The 15,308-nt window shown below is 59.9% G+C and overlaps 1 protein-coding gene across 2 annotated transcripts; it reads right to left on the bottom strand.

Moving 5' to 3' along the window:
- Window positions 1-559: 559 nt before the first annotated feature.
- DEGS2 (delta 4-desaturase, sphingolipid 2) lies at window positions 560-13,928 on the bottom strand. Of its 2 annotated transcripts, none has more exons than XM_010353664.2 (3): window positions 13,753-13,928; window positions 3,625-4,367; window positions 560-1,051 (listed from the first exon to the last, which is right to left on the bottom strand). In XM_010353664.2, the coding sequence occupies exons 1-3, from the start codon at window positions 13,919-13,921 to the stop codon at window positions 905-907; spliced, it is 1,059 nt and encodes a 352-aa protein (XP_010351966.1). In that variant the 5' UTR covers window positions 13,922-13,928; the 3' UTR covers window positions 560-904. The 2 variants fall into 2 exon arrangements, with proteins under 2 accessions (XP_010351966.1, XP_010351965.1); XM_010353663.2 differs by having other exon boundaries at window positions 586-808.
- Between the last annotated feature and the right edge of the window lie 1,380 nt (window positions 13,929-15,308).

Consider the following 15,308-nt stretch of genomic DNA (forward strand, 5'->3'; position numbering starts at 1 on the left):
CTCCATCCCTCTCTGGCAGGGAGGGCCTCACCCAGGGACCCCTCCTGCTGCCTGCCCACCTCTGGGACATCAGGACCCACCCCACCCCAGCCCCTTTTCCGAGCTGGTATGGGGTACAGACCCTCTCTGGGCTCAGGGATGCTCACCGCTGCAGGAGGGGATAGGGAGAGCAGGAGGTGAGCAGGCCCGAGGGGTGTGGGCGAGGCAGGTGGTGTGGGCTCAGGGGGATGGGGGAGCCAGCCTCTGCAGGGCTTAGCCAGGCAAGGGAGCAGTGGGGTCCCCGGGCTGCTAGGAGGGGATTCTGGGCCACACAGATGACCAAAGTGAGCTTTCTGCTGTCCACACCTCAGTGCGTGTGCACACCACAGTGGCAGGCTTCAGGGAGCACTGCCCAGCAACAGCCACCATCCCACAAAGAGCCAGGAGTGCACGGCAGGACCTGGGCCTGGCCTGGAGGAAGCGGCACTCAGGCCTCAAGCTCCAGCCATTGGGGCGGCCTCGCGCCCCATTCCCTATGGCCAGGCTCAAGCCCAGACCACCCCTCAGAGCACAGTCCACGGGCTGTGAAACAAAGGCTGGGTTTAATGTAGGGCACAGGCACCCCAGAGAAGTCAGCTCCGTGGGGACCGTGGGCTCAGAGCACGCAGGTCACGGTGGGGCAGGGCCAGGTCTCACCCGGTGAGGCCCAGACAGGGAGGGCCATGCTGAAGGTCCAGGGCAACTCCGCGTGCAGATGGAGCCCTGAAGCCCACACTGCTGTCGCCAGGTGTCTCTGCCCAGGACACTCCTCGGAGACAAGGGCAGCAGTCTAGGGTACAGGAAGGAAATGCAGCCCCTCAGTGCTGGGGCGTGAAGCCAAGGGGCTGGTGGGGGACGATGACCGCCACCAGGAGGCAGCCCGGGCTCACAGGCCGTCCTTTGCCAGCCTGTACACCCGCTTCACCCTGGCGTAGGGCCCCAGGGAGTCCTCAAACACAAAATCCCAGAGCACCTTCACCCACGAGTGGTGCTGCGGCAGGTGGTCGTAGTACTCGGGCGCCATCTGCCGCACCTGTAGAGAGGAGGGCGGGGCTGAGTGGCTGGTTCTCCTCGGGGCCGCACCCGTGAGCACACTCAGACACCTGAGCACACGTGGTGGGCATGCACACACATACTCATGTACAGACATGTTTCCGCGCGCACACACACACGGGTGTACATAATGCACACACATTGTCCCCTCTGGGGTGCCCACGTCCAGCTCAGCCAAACACAAGGCCACCCTTCTGGCCCTCCCTGCCACCCGCCACTCCCTGGGTGCCCAGAAGGCTGGTGCTGGCTGCTGGGGGGCCTGGTGGCCTTAGCTGAGCCCAGGACGCTATGGCAGAGGCACCCACCGGCTCGGCTCAGAGCGCCCTGCCCCAAGTGGTAGTTGCAGAATTCAGTGCCCCACTCCACTTGGCCCCTCCTCACCTTCTGATCTGGCAGACCCCACTGCTGGGGTGGTGGGCCCCCGGGGGGTTCTCCCCACAGTGCCTGCACAGTGCTGAGTGCCCACCTGAGTCCTGCCAAGCCACAGTGTCACGCCCATGCATCTCAGCCCTGTGACCCGCCAACCTCGGCCTCAGCCAGCCTCACTGCTTGTCACGTTCCAAGGGCCTCTTGAGCACCTGCTGTCTCCTCCAGCCTTTGTTCTACACACACACCCCCACCCACCTCCTCCAGGAAGTGCTCCCAGCTTCAGCGCCCACAATTGCACCACCACCACGCCGCCCATTGCTCAACAGCATGCAGCCTTGGCCCAGCTTCCACCACAGGGATGCCCTTCCTGCCCCTTCTGCGCCCCGTCACCTCCTAAGGATGCTGTCAGGATGCAGGGAGCCCGGCCGCAAAGCCAGGGCAGCAGGGCCACAGGAGGCAGGGCCAGCACCAGGTACCCAGAGCCTCTCACTTTGCTCGGGAGAGGTAAAGGCTCGTGGCTAACAGCAGGCACTCGTGCCAACTTGGGTCCGGATTCTTGCTCTGCCACCTCCTGAGATGGGCACCTCTCCCCTCTGCACCCTGTCACCTCCTGAGGCGGGCACCTCTCTCCCTGCGCCTCATCACCTCCTGAAGCGGGCACCTCTCCCCTCCGCCCCGTCACCTCCTGAGGCGGGCACCTCTCCCTGCACCTGTGCCTTCTTATGTATACAACAGGGACAACGGATGAGGAGGCAGCTGCTTCCTGGGCTGTGGTGAGGTTCAAGTGAGATGATCCCTGGTGCAGAGCACCGCCTTTGTACTGCCAGCCGGAATGGAGGGCACAGGCCATGGCCCAAGCTTGGAATTCAGTCTGAGGGATTCCAGAGTCTCACAAGCCAGGGTGCACACACACATACAGGGACGTGTGCACAAACACCTGCCCACAAGCCAGGGTGCACACACACATACAGGGACGTGTGCACAAACACCTGCCCACAAGCCAGGGTGCACACACACATACAGGGACGTGTGCACAAACACCTGCCCACAAGCCAGGGTGCACACACACATACAGGGACGTGTGCACAAACACCTGCCCACAAGCCAGGGTGCACACACACATACAGGGACGTGTGCACAAACACCTGCCCACAAGCCAGGGTGCACACACACATACAGGGACGTGTGCACAAACACCTGCCCACAAGCCAGGGTGCACACACACATACAGGGACGTGTGCACAAACACCTGCCCACAAGCCAGGGTGCACACACACATACAGGGACGTGTGCACAAACACCTGCTCACAAGCCAGGGTGCACACACACAGGGACGTGTGCACAAACACCTGCACACCCCGGTAAGCGCTCACACATAACCACACACAGAGACGGGCGCGCACGCTCAAGCACACATGCGAATACCTGCACACGCGGGCAGGCATCCACACACCATCGCAGGGCAGACATGCTCACACACAGACACAGGCACACCCCGGTGCACACAGAGGCGCGCACTCAGGCGCTCGAACACCTCCCCAGTGCCACCTCCTCCCGCCCCCTTTGCCCGCAGGTCACTCCAGCTCTTTCCAGGCAGCCAGAGGCTACCAAGGCGCAGGCTGGCAATGGCTGAGGGACGGCTCCTCCTCCCGCTTCCCCTTCCTCCTTTCTCATTCAGAAATTCTCCAGCTCCCGGTCTCCCGGGGCAGAGGTACCCATACCTGGGACTTCCACTCCCCATCAGCTCTGGCCAAGCTCCTTGGGCTGCAAAGAGCAAGGCCCACCCTGTCCTCTCTGGCCCCTGGAGGGTCGCAGGGCAATGACAAGGAATGGGCAGGGAAAGAGCCTGCAGAGGGGAAGGGTGGTGCTCCCCATGCAGTGTTGCTATGCACCCCGCTTCATGGAAGACACCCTGTCAGTATCATGGCGGCTTCAGGCAGCCTGAGCTGTGAAATGTCTCTCAGACTCTACTTCCCTGAATTGGCTTCAGCCTCCAGCAGAGGACTCGCCTGTTGTTGTGTGGCCTTTCCTCCTGCCCTGGGGACAAGTGCAAGTGGCCCTGCCATGACCAGCACAAAAAGGGAGAGGCTGCTGGGTATGACCCAAGGCCCTTCCAGGGCCTCCACCTCCTCAGATGGCCATGCAGTCCTGCCCTGCCACAGCCCTGCCTCCCCAGCCACATACCAGGGGCAGGCTGCAGCCCGGGATGCTGGGGAAGTCGTGGTGCTCCACGTGGTAGCCCACGTTGAAGGTGATCCAGTTGAGGGGTCCATAGTAGGAGTAGGTCTCGTGGCCCTTGAGGAACATGTAGTGCTCGGCCACGAAGTGGCCCGAGATGGGGTGCAGGCCCAGGCCCAGGAGGGAGCTGGCCAGCAGGTAGACCATGGGCTTGAGCCCCCAGAGGGCAAAGATGGCCACATCGGCCGCCAGCTGCACCAGCGTGTTGAGCACCTCCATGCGGGTCACGGCCTTGGGGTGGACGCAGAGCGGCCGCAGCGAGTAGAAGAAGGGCTGCAGCGCCAGCCAGAGCAGCTTGCGGGCGGGCGTGCAGAAGAACCAGCCCTCCAGGCGCGTGGGCACATCCACGTCCAGCCCATCACCGCCCAGGTAGCGGTGGTGGTCCACGTGGTACTTCTTGAAGGAGGCGGCATAGGGCACACCCACAGGCAAATTGGCAAACACGGCCAGCCAGCGGTTGCGCGCTGCGCAGCCCGTGCCAAAGGCCGCATTGTGCGAGATGTCGTGGATGGCCAGCGTCAGCGAGTGGTTCACGCAGCCTCCGAAGGCGTAGGCCCAGAAGAGCAGCCAGCGCCAGGCCAGGCTGCGCACCAGCCAGCAGGCCAGCAGCTGCATCAGCACCAGCGCCAGCACTGCCCACTTGAGGCGCGGGTCGGGCCGCATCAGGGCCTTGATGGCCGGGTACTTGGCTGCAAGGAAGACAGGGAGGTGTGAGGCCCTGCTCAGTGGGGTTGCACCCCACCCTCCTCCTCACGCTCCTTCCCACTGCGGTGGCCGAGGGGTGAGAAGGCAGGAGTGGCCAGCAAACCTCACTGGTCCCTTTGCCCCTGCACACAGGCCCTGTCCCTAGAGGGCCTGCTGCCCCCCTCCCCCGACCGAGCCTCATCCCGCCAGACTCAGAAGGCAGGACTCCAGCAGAGACACATACAGCCCACGCTGGCAGACAGGCCCTGCTGCTCCCTGAGCCAGGCCTCGTCCTAGCTTGTTCCCACCTAGTAGGTCCGGGCCAGCGGGGACGATTCAGAGGCCATGCCTCAGTGCTGCCTGTGTGTTCAGGCACACTGGGGGCCTCCGCCCAGAGGTCGGGGCCCAGCGCCCAAAGCAAAGTGGTCCCAGGCAGGGAAGCAATGTCTCCTGTCAGGCAAAGCAAGGAGGACCTACTGGCAGCTCCCACTCAGGAAGGCTCTGGCCCAGGCACAGGGCTAAGGAGTCGCATGCGAAGTCCCCTTTGTGTGCCTGGATGTAGGCTGAGACTGCAGGTCCAAGGGCACCACTGCTTACTGCCTCCCTCTTACCCAGGGACGCCCCTGCCCCCAGGGCAGTAGCCAGCCTACCTGGGGGCTGGCCAGCTCCAGCCCCCTCCCACCCTAACCCCGGCCCCCCTCCCAGTCCCTGTTCCACAGGCAACCAGCTGCTGCTTCCCCTTGGAAGGAGGCCAAGCCTTGGGGCAAGAGGGAGGGGCAGGCCACACCTGTGCCAGATGAGCCACAAGCGAGCAGCTCTGGGGAGGGCCAGCCCAGGCCTCCAGCTCTTGGGTGCAGACAAGCATCAGCCACTCCTGCACCCTTCAGAAGCGAGAGCCACGACAGAGCCTGGCAGCCCTGACCTTGGAGAGTGGGCCTCACTTTGCCCATCTGCTAAACAAAGATACTAAGTTCTCCCTGTGTGGTGCGGCCTCAGGGTCCCTCCCCACGCCCTGTGCAGCCCACCTTCAGGGAGCCTCGTGCCCTTCCTGCTTTCCTCAGCACCTCCTAGGACTCAGCTGCCCCTCCAAGCCCCAGCCTTCCTTCAGGGGCTCCACTTTGGACCACCAGAGAGAGGAGAAACCTGCACACAGAAGGACGCCAGTGCCCACCCTGCCAGCCCCTCACCCAGCCCCAGTTATGGGCTGGTCCTATCTCCCATGGGTGTGCCGGGGCCTCCAGAGCCGCTGGGAGCCCAGAAACAGCCACTGGGCTAGCCCATCCAACAAGCATGCCCCTAAGTCCCCTCTGCGTGAACTCGGGGCTGTTTCTAACTTGGCGCATCTGGCAGGAGGCCTAGTGCAGGCAGGTCCCAACAAGCCTCAGCGGCCCATCCCCAGCCACCACCTGGCCAACAGCAGGGGCCCCACCAGCCTATGTCTTCCCATCTGGGAAACGGGGATGCCGTTCCTCTATGTCCATCAGGCTGTGGGGAGGCCAGCACGATAGTCTGAGCCCTGGGGGTGCCAGCGCTCAGTAGGTACGAGCTGGTGCTGTTGTCATTAAAGGTGCTCTGAGAGCAAAAGCTGGTCTTGGGGCAATGACCTGGCCCTGGCTTGTTTTAACAAGAGCAGGCCCAAAGCTTACAGGCCCGGGAGCCGCCAACTGGAAGTAACTAAAAACTGGGCAGTGCACGAGGTAGCTGAGCATGGGCAGCACAGGGCGTGACTCAAGGAGGAAACATGCAGGCAGCCCCAGGTCACCTCACCTGCCTGCAGGCACCTGCTGGACTGCAGCGAGGGGCTGAGGGACCCCCAAGGAGCTGAACGAGCAGAGAATGGCACTCAGGGGGCCCGAGACGCCCATGCTGCTGGTCCAGGGGCTCCTGCCAAAGGCCCGGGGCCCAGAGAAGCTTTGCTAGAGCCAGAGCCCCTTGAGAGTTCTGGAAACAGTAGCTCCTGGAGCTTTGCACCAAGGAGTTCCAGAGGTGGCGTAGGCTGGGAGTCCCAACCCACTGAGGCAGAGAGGCCTCACTGAATACCCCAGCCTCCAGTGGGCCCCCCAGAAGCCTTGTCTTAGGAGTCGGTCTACTCTGCACCCACCCAAGAAGGTCAGTTGACTAACTCCTTGCCAGGAGAAAACAACCCACGCTCTTTGCAAAGATTGCAAAGATCTACCATCTTCAGCTCCAGAGCGCCCAGGTCCCTGGGGGAGTGGGAATGGGGACATGCCAGGAACACTCGGGACCACGCCATGCAAATTGGATGTGCAGGAGAGGGCTGTGGCTGAGGTCGCCCTGGGTGCAGTCAGGATGGGGTAGTAACTGAACCCAGAGCTTGGAAGCAGTCAGCTGCTAGGGGTCACAGAGGTTCAGGGACAAGAAGAGAGGGCAGGCGTCCCTGGACTTAGCCAGGTCATGGTATCTCAGCAGGAGCCGTTGCGGTGCAGCCCGAGGCAAGGCGAGGGTGAGATGAGGTGGCGAGGATGGGTCCGTGGAGGGCATCGGGCAGGGAGGGCAACAGGAAGGCACCAGAGGACGGCAGGACGGGAAGGAGATGCCAGGGTGAGCGTCATGGAGAAGGCAAGGGGCGCCAGAGCTAAGTGCCAAGGGGACTCAGGAACTCCTCGAGAGCTATGGAGTGTTATTTCTGGGTGTGTCTGTCAAGGTGTTTCCAGACTGGCAGAGGGTAAGTGGACTGAGTGGGGAAGGCCTGCCCACAGTGTGGGCCAGCACCATCCAATCAGCTGGGACCCCGACAGAACAAAAAGGCAGAGGCAAGGGTCTCCCTCCTGTCTTTCCCTCCCTCTCTCCTCCCATCCCTCTCTCCTTCTCCCCCTGCTTTCCTCTCTTGGAGCTGTAACACATGCTTCTCTAGTCCTTGGATATCAAAATCCAGCCTTTGGACTCCAGGAACCACCCCAGCACCCCCTACCCTCCATCTGCTTTCAGGCCTTCAATACCATACTGAGGGTTCCACCATCGAGTTCCCTGGTTCTGAGGCCCTCAGACTCAGACTGAACCATGCTACCCCTACTGCCATCCCTGGGTCTCCAGCTTGCAGACAGTCTGTCATGGGACTTTACAGCCTCCATAATCACATGAGCCAATTCCCCTAATAAATCCCCTCTTTGAATGGATAGATGGTAGGTAGGTAGGTAGGTAGGTAGGTAGGTAGGTAGGTAGGTAGATAGATAGATAGATAGATAGATAGATAGATAGATAGATAGATAGATAGATAGATAGATGATAGATCGATTGATCCAGGCATGGTGGCTTACACTGTAATCCCAGCACTTTGGGAGGCTGAGACAGGAGGTTTGCTTGAGCCCAGGAGGTCAGGATGAGTGGGCAATACAGCAAGACCAAGACCTTATTATGCAAAAAGTTTAAAAATTAGCCAGGTGTGGTGGTGTGTGCCTATGGTCCCAGTTACTTGGGAGGCTGAGGTGGGAAGATCGCTTGAGCCCAGGAGTTCGGGGCTGCCGTAAGCCATGATTACACCACTGCGCTCCAGCCTGGGTGCCAGTAATGGCAAAAATAAATAGATAGATAGATAGATAGATAGATAGATAGATAGATAGATAGATAGATAGATAGATGATAGATAATAGATGAGAGAGAGAGAGAGAGATACACACATACATATATAGATAAATAGATCCTATCAGTTCTGTCTCTCTGGAGAACACTGACCAATTCGGGGCCTCTTCCAGGGGCTCAAGGAAAGGGGGACAGGGAGAATGGGTGGGACTGGGGAGTGGGAGTCAGTGGGTTCCATGGCCTTGGGCTCCATCTTCTCCGGGTCACAAGAGATGGGGAAAGCCCAAGGCAGAGAAGGACAGGGAGAAACACAGCTCCCTGGCAGCCCCGCGAGGAACTGCAGACCTGCACTTCCTAGCTAGACACCCAAACCTGGCCCAGCTGGGGAGCTCTGTCCTGCTGTGGGCACTCAACTGACCTCAGGAGGGACGCTGCCCTCCCAGACCTCCAGCCTGGATGGCAGGAGTAGCTGGGTGACACATGTGCCTTGAGGGCTCTCTGCTCCATGGGGTAGCACAGAACCCGACGTGCACAGCCACCTGGAACCAAGATACACAGACCCACACAGACAGTTTCCAGCACTGGCCCCAGGTGAGGCACGAGGCTTCTGGGCAGGTGGCCATGAACGACAGCTGTTGCTAGAAGTCACCCTGTCCAGGCAGGACACAGAAATGAAGGGTCTGAGGTCCAGGGAGGTGCAAAGAAGGGCCCATGAAGGTGCAGCAAGGCTGACAGAGCCAAGACCTGAACTCAGGACCCCCGACTCCAGGCCTGCACAGTGCTGAGCAGGGCCCTGATATGGACTCGGACTCCATCAGCAGTGATGCAGTGCTTGGCTACACTGCCACAAAGCACCCAGAGAAAATCCTGGATCAGGGCTGGGTGCAGTGGCTCACACCTGTAATCCCAGCACTTTGGGAGGCCAAGACGGGCAGATCACCTGAGGTCAGGAGTTCAAGACCAGCCTGGCCAACATGGCGAAACCTCATCTCTACTAAAAATACAAAAATTAGCTGGACAAGGTGGCATGCGCCTGTAGTCCCAGCTACTTGGGAGGCTGAGGCAGGAAAATTGCTTGAACCTAAGAGGCAGAGATTGCGGTGAGCCAAGATCCCACCACTGGACTCCAGCCTGGCAACAAAACGTCTCAAAAAAAAAAAAAAAAAAATCATGGATCAGGCCCAATCAGACTCCTGTGTGCCCTTGGGCAAGCCCCTATCCCTCTCTGGACCTGTCTCCTCAGTCTCCATCTGTAAGGCATCTGCTCTGACAGCCTCTATGGCTGTGAGCACATGGAGATGGGGTCTTCCCTAGGGGCCCATGGGGAAGAAGGGGCAGCAGGTGCAAAGGTATGAAACGTCTGGCACCCACAGATCTGCACACTTATATCAGTTAGCAGGCTCGCTCATAAAATTCCAGAGGGCAGAGTCGGAGGCAGGGCCTGCTGAGGGGAGGCCAGCCCAAAGCCCCCTGCACCCGCAGGACAGTTGCATCACCCTGGTGCAACTCTGATGAGTTACAGCTTTTGCCCAGAAATTCTCCTGACAAATCCACTGAGCCACTGAGCAGAGGGACTGCATCGGAAACAGGCAGCCAGGCCAGAGAAGCTGCTGTGCCCTTGCCTCCAAGAGTGGCAGAGACAGGGCCCACCCCATGTCAGACTCCTCCTCTCAGTCACAGGCCACTCCACCCCTGCCCCTCCTGACTGGCTGGCAATAAAGTCACTTTTGTCTTGTCCCCAGCAGGGCTCCCAAAAGCAAAGGGGCCTCTTACTACCTCCACACTGGACCCCTCTGCGCCCCCAAGCCCTGGCTCTGGCAACATCTAGGGAGACCTGTTCTACCACCTTCCCAGGGAGGCCAAATGCCATCACATGACAGTCACTCATTGGCCACGTGGGAGGTGCCCCTTGTCACTGCCTGTCATTGCGCCAACTTTCCACCTCTGCCGCCACCTGCTTCCCAGCTCCCTGTTCCACCACAAAGCTGCTCAGGGTTGACAATGTCACCTGGTGGCCGCAGCAGGAAATGCTTCCATACAACGTGGCCTTTCCCCCACCCATCCACGGCTGAGTAACCCGACCTGGGACAAGTCTGTCCTCACAAAGGCAGCAAAGTCCTCCTAATCCCCTCCTTCCTAAACTTCTTCCTCCGCAGCCCTGGCCTAATGCTCCGGGAAGCCACCTACCACAGCTTCCATCCCTGCCACCTGAGGTTTTGTGCCAAGAGACAAGCCTGACCCTGTCCATTGTGGAAGGCACCCTGGGACCTAATTGGATCTGGCAATTGTGGAAAGTGCCCACCTTCTCACCGGCCGCTCACTAAACCTGCCTTTCATTTCCAGTGACAAATATATACTGAAGGTCTGGGAGCAGCCAGGCCCCTGTACATTACAGAGATGGGGCTGCCCTGCAGCCATGCAGCTCCGTGGCTGGGAGATGGAGCCCCACGTTCCTCTCATGGCTCTGGCAGTTTGGTTCTGGATTTTACCAGTTACCACTGACAGAGCCCCAGTCCCGGCCTTTCTGAAGCAAATAATCTAGCAACGGCCAGCAGTCTCGCTTCCGGGTTTTCCTCTTTTGTTTTTCTTTATTTGAATTTTTGTATTACCATGTGTGCCGTGCTTTCATAATTTAAAAACAAACAAAATTACAAAGCTATTCATTTTCAAAAAAAAAAAAAAAAAACAAACCCAGAGCTTGCCTTTTACTCCACCAGCCACGCCTGGCTGGATCTCTGATGGGACCAGTTTTGCTGGCTCCGGTCCTGCCCTTTCAGGCCAGGGAGCCTCAGCCCTGGCCTAGGAGACCCCACTTTCTTAGGAAGTTATGTCCTGGGGAGCATGTCTCCCTCCCAGGCAGGAGCTGGAGACGGACTTTGGCCGCAACCCCAGAGCTCCTGGAGCCAGCTCTTTGCAAGGACTTCCTGGATTCTGACTCTGAGATTACGATCTTTATTGAACATCCCTGGGCACCCAGGAGCTTGGCATAGGCTGCAGGAGCCAACTGGGTGGGGCAGGAGGCTGCCTGAGCACCAGCCTGGCCCGTGTGTTCCCAGGCAAGTTGCTTCCCCTCACTGAGCCTCACTCCTGCCTCTTCTATAAAGAGATGCTGGCAGTTACAGAGCATTTCTCCGAGGACTGGGAATAGCACAGGCATGGGGGAAGCAGAGTATTCCCTGTCCTTAGGGAAACGACAGGCCTTGCCAGGTCTATCTCTGAGACATTAACTATTATCGCAGCTGATACTCATCGAGTCCGGGAAAAAGCACTTTACGTATCACCTCATTTAATCTGCACAACAGCCCCAGTAGGAAGGTATGATTTATTAACCCCTTTTAATTTGCCCAGGCCTCAACTCCTTCCTCTGTTTACAAACACCCGTGGCTAATGAGTGGGTGTCAGGGTCCTTGCCAGGAGTTCAGCTCCACATGCAAGCTCCTGAACTGTGCCCCCAAAGAGCCCAGAGCCCAGAGGGCTTGGAGCCATGGAGGGGAACCCAGAGGAGGGGTCCTCATCCAGCTGGGCCAGGCCTGGGAGCAGTGGAGGGCTTTCTGCAGGAGGTGGGACTGAACTAAGCAAGCAAAGCTAACCAAGAGAGAGCCTGGCAGAGCAGAGAGGAGGGACATTCACCCGGGAAACAGCTTGTGCCAGTGCCAGGGAGGGAGGGAATGGCACGTTCCAAGTTTATTAGCTGGAAAGGAAGCCCCTGCCTCCTCCCCGCAGGAAAAGAAGCGTGGGTCAAGCTGGAGAGCCGGCCCTGAGGACTTGTGATCCCCAAGCCCTGGCCCCAGGTGCCTCTCCCTCTTCCAAGTCTTTCAACCTTCCTAGTCACCCACTCCAGAAAGCCTCCTGGATTGGTTCCAGGGCCTGTGGCTTCCCTCTTTAGAGAGAGCTCCTTCCCCTTGTCCTGGAGGCCGAGGTACCATCCCGGGCACCTTCCCAGCTGAGGTCTCATCTCGTCCTCACACCTGCTCTGCCTGGCAGTCCTACCTGTTTTGCAGATTGGGAAAGTGAGGCCGCAGCCCAGAGTGTCTCGGTCCCTCCAGGTGGCCCTGGGTAGGCCCAGCTCCTATTCTATGGGTATGAGTTCCTAGGGACCAGGACACTGGCTGCCATGTGCCTCTTGCCTTTTCCACATGGGGCCAGATAGCCAATGAGTCCTGTGAGGGGAAGCTGGGGACAACCAGGGGAGGGGACAGAAACTCAAACAGGGCCAAGGAGACCCCTGCTTCAACCTCAGCCCCACCTCAGACCTGCTGAGGGGTAGTAGCCAGGACACCTGCCCTGTTCACATCATGAGCAGGGAGGGAGGGTCAGATGACCCCCAAGGTTCCTCCCCGCCCTCCTCAGGAGCTCCACAGCATAGGGGAGGCAGCTACCGCTGCTGGGACCAGACGATGCTGGGCTGCAGCTCACCTCCCAGGAGAAACCACAGCAGTCACAAACCCACACAGAGGCTTCCAGCTCCTGAGGCCCCAGCTACCTCGGGATGCAGTCACAGGCTAGCCACCCAATATATCTTGGGTTTCAAACATTTAAAAGTGATGGTTTCTCAGTATGCTGCCATGGGATTAAAAAAAGAGGAAGAAAGAAAAAGTTGGCTGGGCACAGTGGCTCATGCCTGTAATCCCAACACTTTGGGAGGCAGAGGCGGGTGGATCACTTGAGGTCAGGAGTTCGAGACCAGCCTGGCCAACATGGTGAAACCCCCATCTCTACTAAAAATACAAAAATTAGCCGGGTGTGGTGGCACACACCTGTAATCCCGGCTACTTGGGAGGCTAAGGCAGGAGAATCGCTTGAACCTGGGAGGCGGAGGTCGTAGTGAACCGAGATAGGGAGACTCTGTCGCTAAATAAATAAATTAAAATAAAATAAAATAAAATAAAACAAAACACCCAATTAAAATGTGAAACCATCCATCAAATAAGTGCAAATTAAAGCCACAATTAAATAGTATTGTTTCCCCGATCTGACTGAAGATTACAAGGTGTGCCAACGCGCGGTGCTGACTTAGGCAGGGGTGCCTCCCGCGTGGGAGCGGGAGGGGCGGGCCTGTCTCAGCCTGCGGCGATTTGGTGGCATCTGGCCAAAGCCACTCTCCAGACGCTGACCCTTTGACCCCGTAGCCCTGGCCAAGGACGACTCACTGCGGCCACCTTGCTTGTGGGCTGGATGGGGCCTCTGACATGAACGAGAGTGACTCCGAGTGGGTAAAGATGACCTCCTCGCAGAGGACACGAAGCGACAAGGAAAACAGCCGCCACGTAATAAGCGACATGCCAGAATAGACGGATTCCTTAGTACAATCTTTCCTTCTTTTCAAAGAAAAACGCGCGCCTCTCATTCGCGTTTGCTCCCTTCCTGGCGATCATCCGCCCTGAACTCCAGGCTGGGGCGCCCGTGGCCGCGGGACCCAGGGGATCTGAGCGCAGCAGGCGCCCACTGACTGCGGGTGGAGGCGCCGCAGCGCGCAAGGTGCCTCCAGGCCCGGAGCGCGTGCGCCTCGTAGCGCGTCCCGGGGCCGTTCCTGCGCCCCGGCCCCGGCCCCGGCCGGGAGTGGCTCGTGTCCCGCGACCCGCGAGGAGCAATTGAGACGCACTCCCTGGCGCACGGACCCGTACTCGGGTCCTCGGAATCCTCAGGTCCCGGGGAGTTTCAGAGCCGGCGAGGGTGGGGGACCCTCGGGGAGCCGGCCGGGGACCCCGGGGAGGGGAGCAGCAATGGCGGAGCGCCCGCCGGCATTTGGGCCAGAGCTGGAGCGGCCCATCTGGGCTCGACTCCCCGATGCGACTCCAGACAGGCCAACGGGGTGGTCACCACCCGGCGGGAGCCCCGCGCCGCGCTCACCCAGTATCTCCTTGCGCCGCTGCGTGTGCGGCTGGTCGGTGTAGACCCACTCGAAGTCGCTGCGACTCGCGCTGTTGCCCATGGTGGGGCGGGAGGCGCCGTTGGGAGCGCGGCCGGCTCGGCTCTGCTGCACCTGTCGCGGCAGCCGTGGCGCGGAATCGACTCTCATCAGGGCGGGGGCGAGGGCGGGGGCGGGGGCGGGGTCCCAGCGGGGCGGGGCCAGGTGCGCCAGGCTTGGGGCGGGGCACCTCTGGCCGGGCTGGGCGGCCGGGTCCCGGCGCCCTCCAGACCCCGACGGGTCGCTGGGGTTTTGGGAACCTCAGCTGCCTCGGTTGGAAATAAAGCTCCCTGGCAGGACCAAGGTGGCCGCGCGCGATCTGCGCGAGTCCCTGGGTTCCTCGATGCGCGGGTGCCACTGCTGCTGTCGCGGCCGCCCACCGGCTCTGCGCGCCCCGCTCTCCCGCAGGCAGCCGTCGGGTTTCCCCCCCCACCTCCCCCGGCCCCGTCCTATCCGCAGCCCCGACCCGCTCTCGGGCACGCCCCTGTGGCTCCCGCCGCCCCTGCCCCACGGAGGAGCCGCTGGCAGGATAGAGGGACTAGGGGAGGATCGGCGTGGAATGGATGCGCCAGTAAACAGGAGCTTAGGAAAGGTTCGTGCAGCAATCCTCCCTTCCTGCACCCGCCCGTTTAACCAATAATGCAAAGGGGAGATAATGCGCATGCAGCAACCTCACAGCGTGAGTCAGACCCACTCCTGCCTTCAGGGAACTTGAGGTCTGGATGGGGACACAGGTACAGAAGTGGCTGTTACGATTCAGGGTGATACGTGCCATGACACAGGTAGGCCCTGAAGCAGCTAGGATCCAGTAGAAGGGACTTTTGCATTGGGCCTTGAGGGGTGGGTAGGAGTTAAACAACTAGGAAAGGGAAAGGCATTGATGGTAGAGGGAACAACAGATGCAAAGGCTTGGAAACAAGGAAGAACCTGAATGTTCTCAAATGGAGAGTCTGGTTTTTGGGGGGTGAGGGCACAGGGCCCCTCATCTTCACCTTCTCAGTGATGCCTCTGTTCCTTCTCTCACTCCCTTGGATCTTTGGAGGGTGGGCCTGCTGTGCCTGTGGGCCAGAGCCTGGCCTCTGCTGGCAGCTGCCTGGGAGCTGACTGACACAGCAGCCAGAGCTGCCACAGGTTCGCACATAGTGAGGGCGCGCTTCTGTGCATCCTGTGGAAGTCCATGGCCCAGGGTTTGGTACACTTGGCAGGCCTCCTTTAACTCAGGGCCAAAGGCAGTCCGGAATGGGCCAAGAAGGAGGGCATGGGTGTCCTGCGGCCGCCAGCCACCATCCCCTGAAATAGCCACGGGAAAGGTGGGCACAGAGGCCGGATTTTCCATCAGCAGGAGGACCCACAGTGCCATCATGGCCATCACCCCTTGCCACACTCAGCAGGCCCCCCGGCCCAGTTTGCACCCTTGGGAGAAGACTCATTGCTCCAGGGCAGCCTGCTCTGTTCCCAGCCAGAAGGGTCCTCAGAAGCCATCCCACCAGCCATCACT

The sequence above is a fragment of the Rhinopithecus roxellana genome, chromosome 5 (genome assembly GCF_007565055.1).
Source record: "Rhinopithecus roxellana isolate Shanxi Qingling chromosome 5, ASM756505v1, whole genome shotgun sequence".
In the NCBI taxonomy this organism is placed as follows: Eukaryota; Metazoa; Chordata; class Mammalia; order Primates; family Cercopithecidae; genus Rhinopithecus; species Rhinopithecus roxellana.

Coding starts and splice junctions, on each gene's coding strand:
- DEGS2 (XM_010353663.2), bottom strand. CDS start 13,921: ATGAGAGTCGATTCCGCGCCACGGCTGCCGCGACAGGTGCAGCAGAGC. Junction 4,368..13,752: donor GCGGCGCAAGGAGATACTGG/GTGAGCGCGGCG, acceptor TCTTCCTTGCAG/CCAAGTACCCGGCCATCAAG. Junction 809..3,624: donor CGGGCTGCAGCCTGCCCCTG/GTATGTGGCTGG, acceptor CCTGTACCCTAG/ACTGCTGCCCTTGTCTCCGA.